Source organism: Numida meleagris, chromosome 9, assembly GCF_002078875.1.
Source record: "Numida meleagris isolate 19003 breed g44 Domestic line chromosome 9, NumMel1.0, whole genome shotgun sequence".
In the NCBI taxonomy this organism is placed as follows: Eukaryota; Metazoa; Chordata; class Aves; order Galliformes; family Numididae; genus Numida; species Numida meleagris.
Window position 1 is genome coordinate 14,734,561 of NC_034417.1, and position 14,756 is coordinate 14,749,316.

At 42.6% G+C, this 14,756-nt stretch overlaps 1 protein-coding gene across 3 annotated transcripts in view; it reads left to right on the forward strand.

Annotated features, from left to right (window-relative positions):
- MCTP2 (multiple C2 and transmembrane domain containing 2) overlaps positions 1-5,532 on the forward strand; it is a 117,622-nt gene extending 112,090 nt beyond the window's left edge. For all 3 annotated transcript variants that reach the window (XM_021407429.1, XM_021407428.1, XM_021407430.1), the window contains 2 exons: positions 208-305; positions 2,597-5,532. In XM_021407429.1, coding sequence (XP_021263104.1) covers positions 208-305; positions 2,597-2,665 — 167 coding nt within the window. In that variant the 3' untranslated portion in view covers positions 2,666-5,532. The remainder of the gene's footprint in view (positions 1-207; positions 306-2,596) is intronic.

A 14,756-nucleotide genomic window follows, 5' to 3' on the forward strand; every position in this document is an offset into this window, starting at 1 on the left:
TGGCTGTATAAACCTACTTCTTTCAGGAGGCATTTGTGAATGATCCCACATGACCGGCAACGTGTGCATGGCTTGAAGTCTGAGGCACTGTTTTCACACTAATTTTTACTTGTGAATTCTTCTTCCCTTTTTCACCTCACCTGAGCAGCTGAGGAGGGAGGGAATAGAAATGAGTTGCCTTATTTTGTTTGCTTTTATTTTTCCTAGGCATAAATAAATTTACTAAGAAGCTTAGAAATCCCTATGCCATCGATAATAACGAGCTACTAGATTTCCTCTCCAGGGTACCATCTGATGTTCAAAAGGTACGTAATGAATGGGCAGCACCAACAGAGGCAACGAGCAGCTCTGAGAGCAGCTGGGTGCTCTGTTGGGGAATACAATGCCCCTGCACTTTTGAATAACTGAGATAAGGGATTGGGAAAATCCACAAAGGGTGGGGGTTGGTGGGGGGGGGGGAACGTTAGAAGAGAGGGGAGCCAAAATCCTTTGTCAGAAGCATGATTGCAGAAAAATTATCCTGAAAAGACGTACTTAAAAATGATCTGGAAAATCACCCAGCATGGTTAGTGAACTATGGTTTCCGTCACCTTTCTGCTCCTATATTTGTACAGAGGAAAGAGAAAAATAGTCTCTTTGATAGAGATAACCATCCAAAAGGCTTTCTGAATTCTCCGTTTTCTCAAAATCGAGTGTGGGGGGATTATTTCCGTGACTTTGTGCTCGCTGTGGCTTTTTTCACATCATCCATCCCTCAAAATTCTTCCTCCCCACCCACCTTGAACTCCAGGCTGCCCTCGGACAATGCTCAGCTCATCTTTTTCATTAGAGAAAGCTTTGAGATGTGTATAAAATAGTCTGCGGTTGATGAGTTCAATCTTCTACCATTACAGAATTATAACTTTTAATCTAGCCAGAATCTGTCCGCCCTCAATTTCAGTCAAGTCTCGTCTCTTTTCATATTTCTTTGAAACAACAACACTGTCTTCAGTAATCCTGCCAATCTTCCTGGAAATGATTTGAACAATAAGTCCTTTAGAATGTCAAGATCTGTTTATTTCTCCTGAAGGAAGGAAAATAGTCTTGCTGAGTAACGAGGCACATGATACAAAGGATTCTTTCTTTTGTTTTAATCAACTGGAATCTGTGTCCTCAGGCCCTGATCCTGATGCTCTGGATCCCACTGACATTGTACCTTCCTCTGTGAATCGTGGTACTTTCACAGTGAGGTGCTGCTTACTGTGAATAAGGGGATCACAATCTCGCCTGTAGTGATTTTACTCTGCTGGAGACCGAAAAATAATTGCCTCCATGCAGCGTTGAAGCATCTGGTAGAAACAGGGTTGGAAAGGCTTGTGGTGACATTTATCTCAAGAGGTCACCAGATTGGCTGATGGCAGCACTAATAACTTGAGAGAAATCTCTTCGTAGACTGGTGGGAGCAAAAGAGCTAAACAGGAATAATCATAGCGACGTTAAGTTTGAGTGTATTTTTGGTAGTGTTTTTTTTTTTTTTTTGCCATTGCTCTCATAGAGTGCACTGGATTTGCAGTGATGGTTTGCATGTGCCCTTTTAATGTTTATATTTAAAGATAAGCTGCTTTTCTATTTATGCTTTATTTAACATTTACATTTATAACATTTCCTTGAGTGGTTTCTATCATTTTGGGAACCTTTGAACTCTCTGAGGAAAACGATAACCATTTACTATGAGGGAGGACTAATAAAAGTTCCTTCGATGGGACAGACCTTCTCAGAGCAGTTTTCCACTAGTGCTAAAAATAGTGAGCCTGTATGACAGCCCCACACTCCTCCAGCAAAGAGTCATCCGTGGCAGCTCCAAATCCTTTCTGCTTCCTTTAACATGCTACTGATGCATCATCATTTCACTGCGGTACTGCGACGAGTTGGAAAACACCTATGTATTTTAGCCATGTGCTGGACAAAAGACAGAGGAATGGAAAAGATGGCACATTCAGCAAAAGGTTTCCGTGGTTTCAATGGGAATACTTTTTTGTAGCACAACAGGCAATTTGCTGTTGGGATTGCATAATTTTCCTCCCTTTATCACATGTGTTTTACCTATTAAAGTGTAAGTGAAATTGTTTTGAAAGGTGGAGGTAGCTTTGTCCAGATTCGATTAGAGAAAATATTTTCATTTTTGAAATGATTAAATATTCCAGCATCCCAAGGTCTGCATGCAATTTTGGCAAGAGTCATTTGCTGCATTTTGGGATCCACTTGATCTCTAACTCCTGAGAGAAGTTTATTAAACTTACTGGTTAATGCTAGAAGAAGAAAAACAGCTCCCAAACCAAAACAAACCCCAAGATCTATCCTACGCTGCAGAAATTAGGTAGAACCCCATGTATCTCATTAGAAAAATCTGCTTTTAATATTTTCGTTTCAAGAAATGATGCATGACTTCTCAAATCCTTCCTGCAATTAATCCCCCATGTTCCTGTGTTTAGAAAATGATTCATTACTTTTGAACCTTCCTTAGTTTCCCTTGGTTTGTCCTTGGGGAGCCATTAACACACACTGTAGTGAGCTAGAGTTACCTAGCTGCAAACGTCATGTCTATTTGTTTTTACAGGTGCAGCATGCTGAATTGAAACCATACAGCAGCTCCAGTCCCATTAGGAAGAAACGGAGTGCGCTATAGGATGAAGTGCAATTTCGGAATGCAGCATCTCCCTCCGTACCCCCCACGTGTACATGCGCTTCCCCCTTCTCTTCATAGTTCAGAACAACACAATAATTTGCCACAGGCTCTTTTTTTAATTATGTTTTTTAAAGCTGGTCGTTTTGATAAACACCTATTTTGGGTTGTCGTTTTGGGCTGTCTTTTGGCACCAAGATGGAGCCCCCAGAAGAGCGGAGTGGAACAGATGAAGTAGTTTGTAGGGTGGGGAGGAGTGTGGGAGGGTATGGTGCCACTGCATTCCCTCTTCTTATTTTTTATTTTCCTTCAATTGCAGAGGCAAGGCTGGATGTGGCAGCGCTCCATTTTTTTATGTAGGAGGAAATAATTCTGCCTAGCGTAGCAGATCAGCTGAGCTGATGTGAGGAGATGCTCTGAACCAGTTTTTAACATATCCAACAGATTTACATTAAGATATGAAAGCTATTCTTTTCTGAGTTAAATCACTGTGCCTAGAAAGGTTTAAGCTCTGAATTAACGAGTCTTTGATACCCATCTTCTGTTCAAGCAGTGTACATTTTAAAAAGTTTTTTATCATAATTAGCAGAGTGAGGAGCTCCAGCAGTATCTCAATATTTCATCCAGCACTTGTGGATTTCTCCTTTTTCCCTTTTCTTTAAAAAAATAAAAAATGCCCACCCCATGGTTAACTATTTGGATGCTGGATTCATTGGAGATCCATTGCTGGCAATGGATGCATGAGAACCTTCTGCCGCAAAAGGATTAAGAGACTGCAGAAAAGCCTAACTCACTGACCTGAAAAGACTCTGTTGACTTGCCTTTTATAACTCCATCTCATCAGATATTTTCAGCACGACTCTTGTTTTTCAGTCTAAATCCAGAGGGGTCAACACTACAGATCCAGGAGAAAAACACTTTATTGCCTTAAAGAAACAAGTGCTCGTGCAGAAGGAGTACATGGTGCCCAAAGATGTGGCTGTGCAATAGTGGGCAGGTGTTGGTCTGCCACTGATTCTCACTGGGATTCACAAAGAAGGGATCAGAAAATGAAGTTATGTGGGAGATGAGCAATGAAGAAACAGGAGAAAGGACACCGTTTTCTGAGGAGAATGTGGTTTCTTGCTTTCTTACTGATCTTTTAGCTATTGTTCTTCTGCTTTATAAAATTCACATAACCAGCATCATCCATGTTGTTTGCCTTGGGAAACTGAGGTGGAGAATCATGTGTAAACCTGCTCAGTTTTTGTGAGAGTGTAGTCCTCAGTCTTTTAGTTGCTGTAGGACTTTATGGGAGTGACTTGTGACTTGCCACCGTGAGTCATTGTTAGCATGAGAGCTGGAGCTTGGTTCGTGCTGTTTCCAGGCAGGTGTTCCCACCAGCATCGCCTCAAGTGGTTCACCTTACAAACAAAGAGAATTCTGGTGCACAAGTTGCTTTTTAAAAAATAAGACTTCGGAAGTAGTCTAATTAAAGGTAAAACAAGTGAAGCCTTGTTTATGGATTGGCAATCCAAATGGTGTCACACCATTCAGTGATGCAAACTTGGGGGCCTGATGCGTGAGTCTGGGGAGGAAAAACTAACACCAGAGTATTTTCCACTGGATTGTTACCTGGATTCAGTGATTTTTTGATGTTTGTTTTTCCGAAGTAACAATCCCCTCTGTGCCACTGAATTAGAAGGGGCACGTGTTCATGGACTTGATTTAGAATAGTTCATTTGGAAAGGACCTACAAAGACCATCAAGTCCAACTGCCCAACCACTTCAGGGCTAACCAAAAGTTAAAGAATACCATTGAGGACATTATCCAAATTCCTCTAGAGCACTGACACGCATGGGGGCATCAACCACTTCGCTGGGAAGTCTTTTCCAGTGTTTGACCGCTCTCGTGGTCAAGAAACTTTTCCTGATGTCCAGTCTCAGCCTCCTCTGTGCTGCTGGGTGTGGGCTACCAGGGAGAAGAGATCAGTGCCTCCGTTTGATAAAGAATGTGTTTTGCTCATGTAAAGCTCTGTGTAGCTGCATATGAAGAGAGAGAAGAAAGATTATCTCAGTTTAAAATACTATAAAAATGCCTCTTTGTGTGCACGTGTGCTTGTGTACCCATGCATGTACACAGTTGTGTATAAAGAAGAGTACATGTATAATGTATTTATAGGTGCGTATGTGTGGGAAAATGATTGAACATACAGATTTAAAAACCTTGAAAATGTTTATGAAAAATGCCAAAGATTCTAAGGCTTATCTTGTGTCTGTTCTTCTTCATTTTGTATCGTTCCCGGCGTGTCTCTCTGGCTGAGCCAGATCTCTGCATGATTTGATTTACTTCAAGTTAATGAAGTCGGTTGGAAAGAGTCTTGTAGAAATTATAAAATCTCCAGTAAATCTCCTTCTTGTACATACAGTGGATGTCCACGGATCTCTTTTGTTAAACCAGTTTCTCAGTCTTCTGTGTAAACAATGCCTAATTGTCTCGCTTGGGACTATCATCCAGTTTATCATGCTGTACTCTTGTCGCTTTGTAGGGGCCAAAGTCCCACATATTTAAGCAGGCATGTGAAATCAGATCATTGATCTGAGTGAAAATATTCAACTGCAGCAAACGTTTATTTATTCAGAAGTTGGGACTGATATTGTAATAGTATTTTTTTTTTCTGTAGATTTTTCCACGTTTGATTTCTGTTCAGGAGACGGGATGACGTCTTTTATATATATGTGTGTGTGTGATTTGGAATAATTTATATTAGGTTGTTGTGCTGGAGACATACCAAATGAAAGGGTTTGGATGGTCCAGTATGTGTAAATGTTGTAATGAGCTCCTTGTTTTGGTAAATGCTGTTTGAAATGTAATAAACGTTTGAGGTTATGATGATGCTTTTAATTTATCTGCATTAGGACATACATTTCTCATTCCTTACAAATGCTTACTGAGCTGTATTATTTAGTATCTGGCTAGGTAAGCAAGTACATCACTTGACAGTGCAGTGTAACAGCACCTGAGGTTACCTGAAGTGGAAGCTGTGCTGCTGTAGCAGATAAGGTAAAGAGATACCCCACCTGCTTTGTGCTTTTTGGCAGGATTTCCTAGTCCTTACCAATGGGGAAAGGAGGGTTACGTGCATTTGCTGCACACTGAAGTAATCCAACTCTTTATTCAGACTTTTCATTTGATTCTTGAAGCCAGAATGTCAGTTGTTACGTGCCTGTGTGTCTATCTGCTCGTGGGAATTATTATTTTTTACATTTTTCATCTATACGCTGTATAGCATGGACATTATAAACTTATATTTTTAATTTAAGGCAGTCATTTGAGTCCCACAAGGTGTACATTTGCATTCTAATTTCTGTAAGACCGGAAGGCATTCAGAAATGTAAATCTATCTGTGGGTCCTTTGGCTGACTGTACATTACGGAACACAGAGATTTGTTGGTAGGATGTGATCAAACATGTCTACTACCTTTACAGCGTGTAAATAACAGGATTTGACGTACGTGTGCAAATGAAATATGTACTCGTGTTTGCCCAAACATAAGCTGCTGCTGAAAGCTGGATTCTTGACTAATCATGAATAGGAACGAGGACTCAGCTCCCTTATGGATCACTGTCAGGAAAACTCAGTCACTGAAACGCACGTTGTGGAAAGCAAGCAAACAACTGAATAAAGCGGTCGGTGGAAATGTCACAAGCGCCTTTTCTTTTCTGCTTGCAGAGCTGCAGTTTTAACCTTCAGCCCTGGCATTCCTCTCTCTGCTCTCCCTCAGTCCTCTCCCAAACAAAGCAATGGAGAGCTCAGCCCTAGTGCTCTGGGTCTCACACCTATGGCTGCTGCCCTGCAGACCTGCGCTTGTTTGCATGGGGAAGTGCTCATCCCTAGATATTAGACTCCTGCTAATTGACTGCCTGGAGTACGAACAGCTCCCAGAACTGGGTTGTCCCACTGGAAAATGGAGAGTTGCCATTTAATTTCCTGTACTCTACATGGGGCTACTTTGTTTGGTTGGGTTTTTATTTGGAGGGCCTGATCCTGCAGGAATCGCCACAACTGGAGTTATTTTCCCACCAGCTCCATAGGTTCACACTGGGAAGGAATTTGGCTGCTCTGAAGTGTTAAGCAAAAATCGACAAAATACATTCTAATCAAACCTTAACCTTTAGATTCTCCGTCCTTTAGACTAAGCTGATAGACTGTTTGGGAAATGTTAGCTTTGACTCGGGAGACTATGGTATGTATTAGAAGTGAATCCTCTTCTGACTTAATACTGTACTTGCATTTTATCTTTAAAGCTACATGTGTCAGTGCCCTGATGCATCTACCCCTTCAAATCACACAGAGACATGATAAGAATATCTGCTCTTCAACATCCTGAAAGTTAGCAACTGGGAAGAAAGCTGAGGTACTACATATTACTGTTAACCTGCTGTATTGCAAATGGAGTGTTTTAATTGTTCTCAATTTAGGATAAGTTAAACCGGGTGAAATTCCAACATGTTTGGGTAAAGCGTCTGCCAAAGAATTTTTTATCAGTGGAGAAGACCCTCAGCAGCAGCAGTTATATAGTTCCAAAGGATACGTGAGTAAACAATATGTTTTGCTTAGTGTAAATATTCAAAAGCATTTAGAAATAACAAAGAGAAAAAACCTTACCTCTCCAGATCATCCCATATCTAATCTGCTTTCCTCTGTATTGCTTTGACTTAAAACAGTGCAGCATGTAGAAGGTCATTTTGTTTTGAATAAGCGATGTGCTCCTCTGACATGAATCATGGAGCTGAGCACAGGGCAGCAGGAGGTGGCATTCAGGTCTCGGTGTTTGCAGCAGCAGCAGCACCTGGGCGGGCAGGAGTTCAAGTTCTCAGCGTGGCTCTAACCCGAGGGCTGGTGATTCTTGTTAAATTTTACGTGGGAGAACATTGCCAATCGGTTTCTGCGTGTTGGATTGAACACCTGCAATTTCCCTCTTGGCTGAATGAGGTGATGTGCCTCTAAGAGAAGAAGAAAGTAAAAGCCAGAAGATCAGCCGGCATAAACTTCATCTGAGCTGCTTTCTTAGCACAACCAGCCTTCCAACCTCTTCTAGACCTCCTTGTAGAAAGAGGTAAGAGGCTTGCTTATAGGTTGGACCCCTGAGTCTGGTTCTGGGTCTTCCAGGCCCAAACATGTTCAGGTTAGGATGTGAACAGGTTGCTCCTCGTTGGTGATCAGCGGCTCCGTGAAGCTGTGTGCTCAGCTGACACATACAGTGGCCTTCAGATGGATAATGCCCTGGGCTTTGATGAAATGAAGGGTGGATGGGTGTAGGGATTGCTCATGGGAATGCTTAGCTAGGGATTTCCCACTTACACTGAAAGGTTTTGATCAAATTTCTAGCAGATGAATGAAGAACTTTTTGGCTCTTGATCTCTGCATTTTGGTAAGTTTCTTCTGTCAGTGGGAAGAATATTGAATAATGTTTTAACTGTCACCTACCAAATGAAGGTGATAAGAACCAAAGAGCCGGTACTTACAAACAAACCTAAATGCAGTATTTTATTTCTTGAGCAAATGCTTTGTACTGCTCCTATTTTAGCATTTCTATCTGAAAGATGGGATCCGAATGATCTTTGTGCTCGTTGTCATGTAGGGCAACTGTTTCTGAGGGCCTAAGCCTGTGCATAGCAAAACCACGTATTGCTCACTTGCAGGGGTGGGGGAAGTCTCCCTCCATCTCTGGCAATGGACGACTTTACTGAAAGTCATTGCCATTCCCTTGCATTTATCACTGCCACTCTTGCTCTGCATATTTTTGGTATTCGCCATGCATTGTTAGCGGTGATTGTCATGTAATTAAATCACTGCTCATCACAAGAGCCTATTTTTATGCTGAGATAAGCATCAGAAGTCTGCTGCAGCGTCCCCCAGATCAATAAAGATGTTCCCTGTAGGATTACAAATAGTCTGGGGTTGTACAGGGCACTGGAATTAATTAGGAATGATTTCTCTTTTTCTTTCTTCTTTCAATACATTTTTAATTGTTTATCCATTTTCGATGGGCTTGTTTTTAGCTCTACCATGATGCCCAGATGCTTCTGCTCAGACCTTTTGAGTATAAGATACGATATCAATTTGGACAATACCATTTGCTGTAAGCACTCGCTATTATCGTCATCTTTCCATAGACGCGTGACTATTGCTTCAAAATGCATTTCTGACTGTGATATTTGCATCTCAAGTTTTACACCTGAGATTACCGTTAAATGGATCCCTCAAGTGGGGGGATTTAACCAAACACAATCCATAACCTTCAGGCTCTCTCCTGAAGATGTGTCATTGTGATGGGACGATACTAGGGGTGAGTGGAGAGCACTGGGGGCGTTTACCAAGGAAGCGCTTGCACAAGGACACAGAACAGTTCTGTGGCAGAAAAAAAAGGACTATCTTGGAAGTCTCACATTTTCAGACAGTTTGAGGGCTTCATTTCTGGGGTAGGACTGCTTCTCCATACTTTTTTTTTCTTTTATGTTTGTACAAATGTATAGAAATCTATTTGGGGAAGGTAGATAAATAGCAGTGCTGATACATTTGGGAGCTGCTTTTGGACGAAAAATGAATTTTGATTTTCTTTCTGTATGTGCGTGTGTGTTGAGGACTAGTTGTACTCCAAAGAAAACTGTGGTGAAGGATCAGATCCGAATCCATGGATTTCTAGGGTACTGGAACTGTCTTAAGGTCGGCACTGATGTAACTTTCTCTAAAATTAGATCGGAATTGGGAAATTCTATAAAGTTGTGTTATTCTTTTATCCTTAGTGTCTGGGAAATGGGGAGATTCCTGAATCTGAAACCATCTTTACCTTGGAGGATTGATGTCTTTTGGAGTTTAATCTATGCCGTGTACTCTTTGCAATTTAAAAAAACATACCTCTTCCTTGTGCATGGTTTTCTTGCAAAACAAATATCAAAACCCCCTATTTTTGCCTCCTTAACTGTGTGCAGCATCATCCAAGAGAGTACCACCAAAGCACGTTGCACTATTTAGGTTTATACTTCGCTATTCTCAGTTATCTGCTTTCCTTAGCCTTGTTCCTTACTGTTTGTCCTTCTTACATGCTGAACTGGTTTTATCATCTTCAGTGGGTCGTTAATCCACCATGAAGATCCACTGCTTCTCCTCCCTGCCTGCTGAGCTCTCCTACCCCATGGGTATCCTTTAAGTCCCATCATTTGCATAGAAATAAGAGCAGGTAAAAGTTGTGATGGGTCATAACAGATAGGATTATTCAATACAGTTCTTAATAAGAAGCTCACCAAAACCAAGTCAGTTAAAGTATCTGCTTGGGAACAGGCTAAACTGGAAGAACAGCATTGAAATTATGTGTTGTTGACTGGAAGTGTGAATGGAGACTGTGGGCCATCTGCATAGGACACTATGGTGAGATGGAAGTTTCTTAAAGCAGAGTGGTAGTGTCCATGAATGAGGCACATGGAAGGTGGAGGTCAGCATCCTCACCCATGCCATATCCTTCTCATCCGGCATTGTTAATAATGGAAACAGATTTTTCAGCTCTGCTGTGGAGTGTTTGCTCTGCTGGAGACACAAGGAAAAGGTAAGCTCCTTTTAGGGAACAGAAACCAGTGTAAGGATTCCTGTAGGGAAGTATAGCCACTTCTCTACGTGAGAAAGAAATTAACAGTTGAGTGTTTTGCAATTGCTGTGTGGTTCTTTGTGAGCTGTACTTGAAGTGCATTGATATAAAATCCTTGCTGAGCTCAAAGGCTTTGAATCACCCTGGCTACTCCAATGAATTAGATAAATAGTGGCCAAACTTGATGCTGTTTGACTGTTGTATATTCTTGTTGACAGCAGTTTGCTGGGGGAACAGATGATATTCATGCTATGTCAATACGTACAACATTCTGGAGAGCTGGACTGCATACCCAAAGTGGAAGTATGTTTTTGTTGAAGCTAACTGACTTCATTAATGAGTAGTTGCTTTAAATACAGTGAGCACCATCCCAGTCTTGCTGAAGTCAGTGCAGCTCTTCTATTGCTCTGAAAGCATCTCTGTGGTTTAGGCCATTTGCAGCTGCTTGGTTGCCTCACAGACAGTGTGCAAACCGTATGTGTGAGCCATGTGTACAAATCTGAATGGTGTGATGCTCATTACTGGCAAGGCCTGGGTCCGTGGATCGAGCACGCTGCTCAGAGGCGCTCCAGTCATGCCCGGTAGGCAGCATAGATGTTGGATTTCCATGCAGTGTGTACGGGATATCTGAAGGATGGTCTGAGCTTGCCCTTTGCTTGCATGTGGAGAAGCCAGCCCAGGATCTGACAGATGACTGCAGTGGAGATGTTTATGTAAAAAGAACACCACCCATCCCTAAAATTTATCTCATTCATGTGTGGGTGTTAGAAAATCCTCTTTCACGGCTACAGGACATGGCTGGCCCTTATCTGTCCCGCGTTCTGGATGGGTTTATTTTGGGGTGGTCAAAAAGGAAATCCCAGTGTGCAGGTGGTGGAACGTTGGGTTTTTTTGGTTGTTGAATTGACGTGAAAAAGAAAAATACCTGCCCATTTGGAAGGGTTTGAACTCTTAGCATAAGGCTCTGGAAGATGGATGGAGGGTCAGGGAGGAGGTGACGGGGTTCAGAGGTCCCATGGTATAAGTCATGGCTGCGAGGAGTCACTGTCGCACAGTGAAGGTACCAGCAGCATGATCCATGGCGGTCACCTCCCCAGAAGGATTTCCGTCTGAATATGCAGATGTGTGCACAATTATTTTACCTATGGTCTTCACAAACGCAGTCCGTGTCCCTGCGCGCTTAAATAAATCTTGGAGCTGTCCCTTTCAAAAGGCATTTCAGGTTCAGCCTGGTTGCCTGCATCCTGCGTGGTTTTGTTCGGCGCAGTCCTTGCAAACAGCCCGTCTCCTCTTCCCTTTCCGCTTCCCCTTCCTCCTCCTCCCATCCCACCACAATCGCTGCTGCCCAGACCCATCCTTCCCTCACCCAGAACTGATTTCTGTTTATGGAGCAGCTGGCAGCAGCACCGCTCGAGCGCTGAGCAATGACTAAGAAACAAGCCCACTTTTCCCTTAGCTGTCAGGAGCTTTTAGAAATAACACCCTCCTCTGAGGAAGTCAGAATAGCAACAGGAAAATAAGTAAAACCTATTATAAAACAGTTGTCCAAGAACTTAGGCACGGCGCGGGGTAGAGATCAATATGCTGTGAAGGTTAAATCTATTTTCACACTGTGTTCTATTTCACAGTTTAATGGTGTTTTAATGTGTCTGTCACTGAGCCCCCTTCATGTTATGCAGGTAGAGCCTTTACAAAGGAGAAATAACGTTGGCTTTACAAGCTTCACAGTAACATCTTATTTACCAGCTGAGATCTGACGCTTTCCTCTCTGGAGATACGCCAGGGTTTGACTATTTTATTTTATTTTTTAGGAGGCATAATGTGGTGTTGCATTTGCAATAATCTTAAGATAGCTTTGGGGAAATGCCTGTAGGGGTGGGAGCAGCAGGAGCATGTGTGCGCTTGTATAGTAGGGACAGAAATATCTACCGCTGTTTGTACAAGCTGAATGCAGGGAGGATGTGCAACATTTCCCAAGCACGAGTTGGCGTTCAATCTAAAATGGTGTAGTTGAATGATTTCATGTTGGACTTGGCTGAAGTTGGGATATTGCACTGGGCTTGTGGGGGAGAGTATCAGGGACAAAGGCAGTGGAGGAGTGATCACGGCTCAGAGAAAGGATGCTGAGAGTGGGCAGAAGGGCAGCTGCTTGTGGCTGTGCCAGTACAAAAAATGGAAAGAGAAGTGGGGAGAAAGAAGAGAGAGTAAAAGAAAAGGATGAGGTATGGTGTAAAATCCATACACATACATCCATACATCCAAATACACATACAGGCCTGTCCTGGCTATCTGGGATGGAGCTTTTACCCTTTGCCTAGAATACAAAAATGGAAAACAAAAAAACAAAAAAACAAAAAACAAAAAACCCCAACTTTAATTTTCTGGGGTAGCCTATAGGAAGAGGGTGCACTAGAGAAAGAGTTAATATTCCATCTTACGTGAAGCAACCTGTTATAAACCTTCAGCTTCCCCTCCCCTGGCTGCTGTGCCAGGGCAGCATGTGTTTGCTCTGTTGATGACTGCTGCTTGCTGGAGTTTTCTGAGTAGCAGAGCACTGGCTTGGCTTACCCTGCGTATCCCACTAGCAGAAATGCCTGCGATGTGTGTTTTGGCTTTGGAGTGCTGTGTGCTTTGAGTCCATCTCTTCCCCCCTTCCGTTTTCCATTGCTAGAACAACAGTCTTCTGGTGGGGGCTGAGCATCACCGGCCCTGTATTGTGAGGCCAAAACAAACTCTATGCTAACGTCTTTTCCATCCTCCACAAGGTAAAACACCAGTGCTTAGAGCAGCTGAATCCCTGGTGCGAGTCTGCTGTCTGGAAGCCCAGTGACTGACCTCGTGGGGCAAAACTTTGTCCCAAGCGATTCCACTGAGAAAGGAGTTTGTTTGGAGCTGGAGGATCAAAGGGTTTGAACTCGAGAGTGGTGGGGACTTGGTTGAGAAGGGCTGCAATGAATCATAGAATCATGAAGGTTGGAAAAGACCTCTCAGATCATCTAGTCTGACCATCCACCTACCGCCGTGGTTCCCTTCCACCACCACGGCCACCGGCTGCAGCTCGTTGCCTTGAGACCACACCACCAACACGCAGGGCTGCAGACCCCAGGGCACCATAGCCCTTGCTTTAGTTGTCCTTTGAAGCAAGTGAGAACCTCTGTGAAGAGGCTGTTTCTCCTGCTTCAAGCACTAGAGTGAGTCAATGGATCTATGAATTATGAGCCCAGATGTCTGCTTCCACCTTTCTGAAAGCTGGACACCTGTTGGGATCCTAATATTTAGGGACCAAGTTTATGCAAGCTTGCATCCTCAGCTCTAGAGTTAAAAGATTAAGCTGAAAAACTGAGGAAACTGCCCGATGGAGTGGCTTTGAAGTTTAGTTCAGGCTTTTAGATGTAAAACGTTAATGCGCCTGGCAGTCCGTGGCCATGTGCCGTATGCAAGGGGGTTGAGTTTTGGAGAAGTGACAAAAACACCACTAAAATAGAAATACTTCACTATTGTATACGTGCTCTCTTTCCTGCTTTGCAGATGAGATCTGGGGAAAAATGTTTGTTTGTCTTTCTCCAAAGAATCGTTTACTGAGATTGTTAATTCAATAATGTAGCTTGTTTAAATCCTCCAATTTACAGTGAGCTTTCCTCTGAAATATTAAAACATCAAAATCACAGAAGAAAAAAAATTAGTGACAGTAAGATGATCAAAATGATGCGACTTTTAAAGACCAGGGTAACACACTGGGGTTAGGTGTTAGTAGTAGTACACACGGTAGTTAGGTACTGGCTAATTCTTATTAATTTATAGAAACTTAGAGATGATTTTCTAGTGCAAGAGAATTCATATCTCCAGGGGCTGTGAGATGAAAGAGTTTTGCATCTCTTGCCGTGAGAAATCCAACGTTCCCCTGGCATTAGATTGCTTCTCAGCAGCTGAGTGTTGTCTGCCTTCCTTAGCTATAAATTCTTGAGGGTTTGTTGGGGTTCTTCATGGCAAAGCCGTGTTGGGAACAGAGGATGGCACCGGGGAGTGTACTCTCACCAATGGATATTTTCAGCTTCTTGAAGAAGGTGATCGTATATTTGAAGTAATGCTTCTGGTACTGAGGCTCAGTTATGTCTGCACATGTTTTCCAAGTACCTTAACTTTGTTTTCTTCCCATAAAGTTAATTCTCTGTCACTTTGGCCCTACGAAAACATCAAAGAAACATCAGCACCAGTGAAGCAATGCCGTTAATTTTAAATATCTGCGAAATATCGTTTTAAACCCTCTTTTATCTAATATTTTGTGAAATTTAATGGAGAGCAATCACCAAGAAATCTCATATCTCTCTGCTTGGTAAGTGGTTTGTTTGATGGAGCTCTAAGTAGTGCAGCAGTGACACACAGGTACATGGCACTGGAAGGACCCAATGTGATACCAGGCCCATAGCTTAATGTTTCGTCAGTGATACTTCTGTTTCTGTGCTCTCTT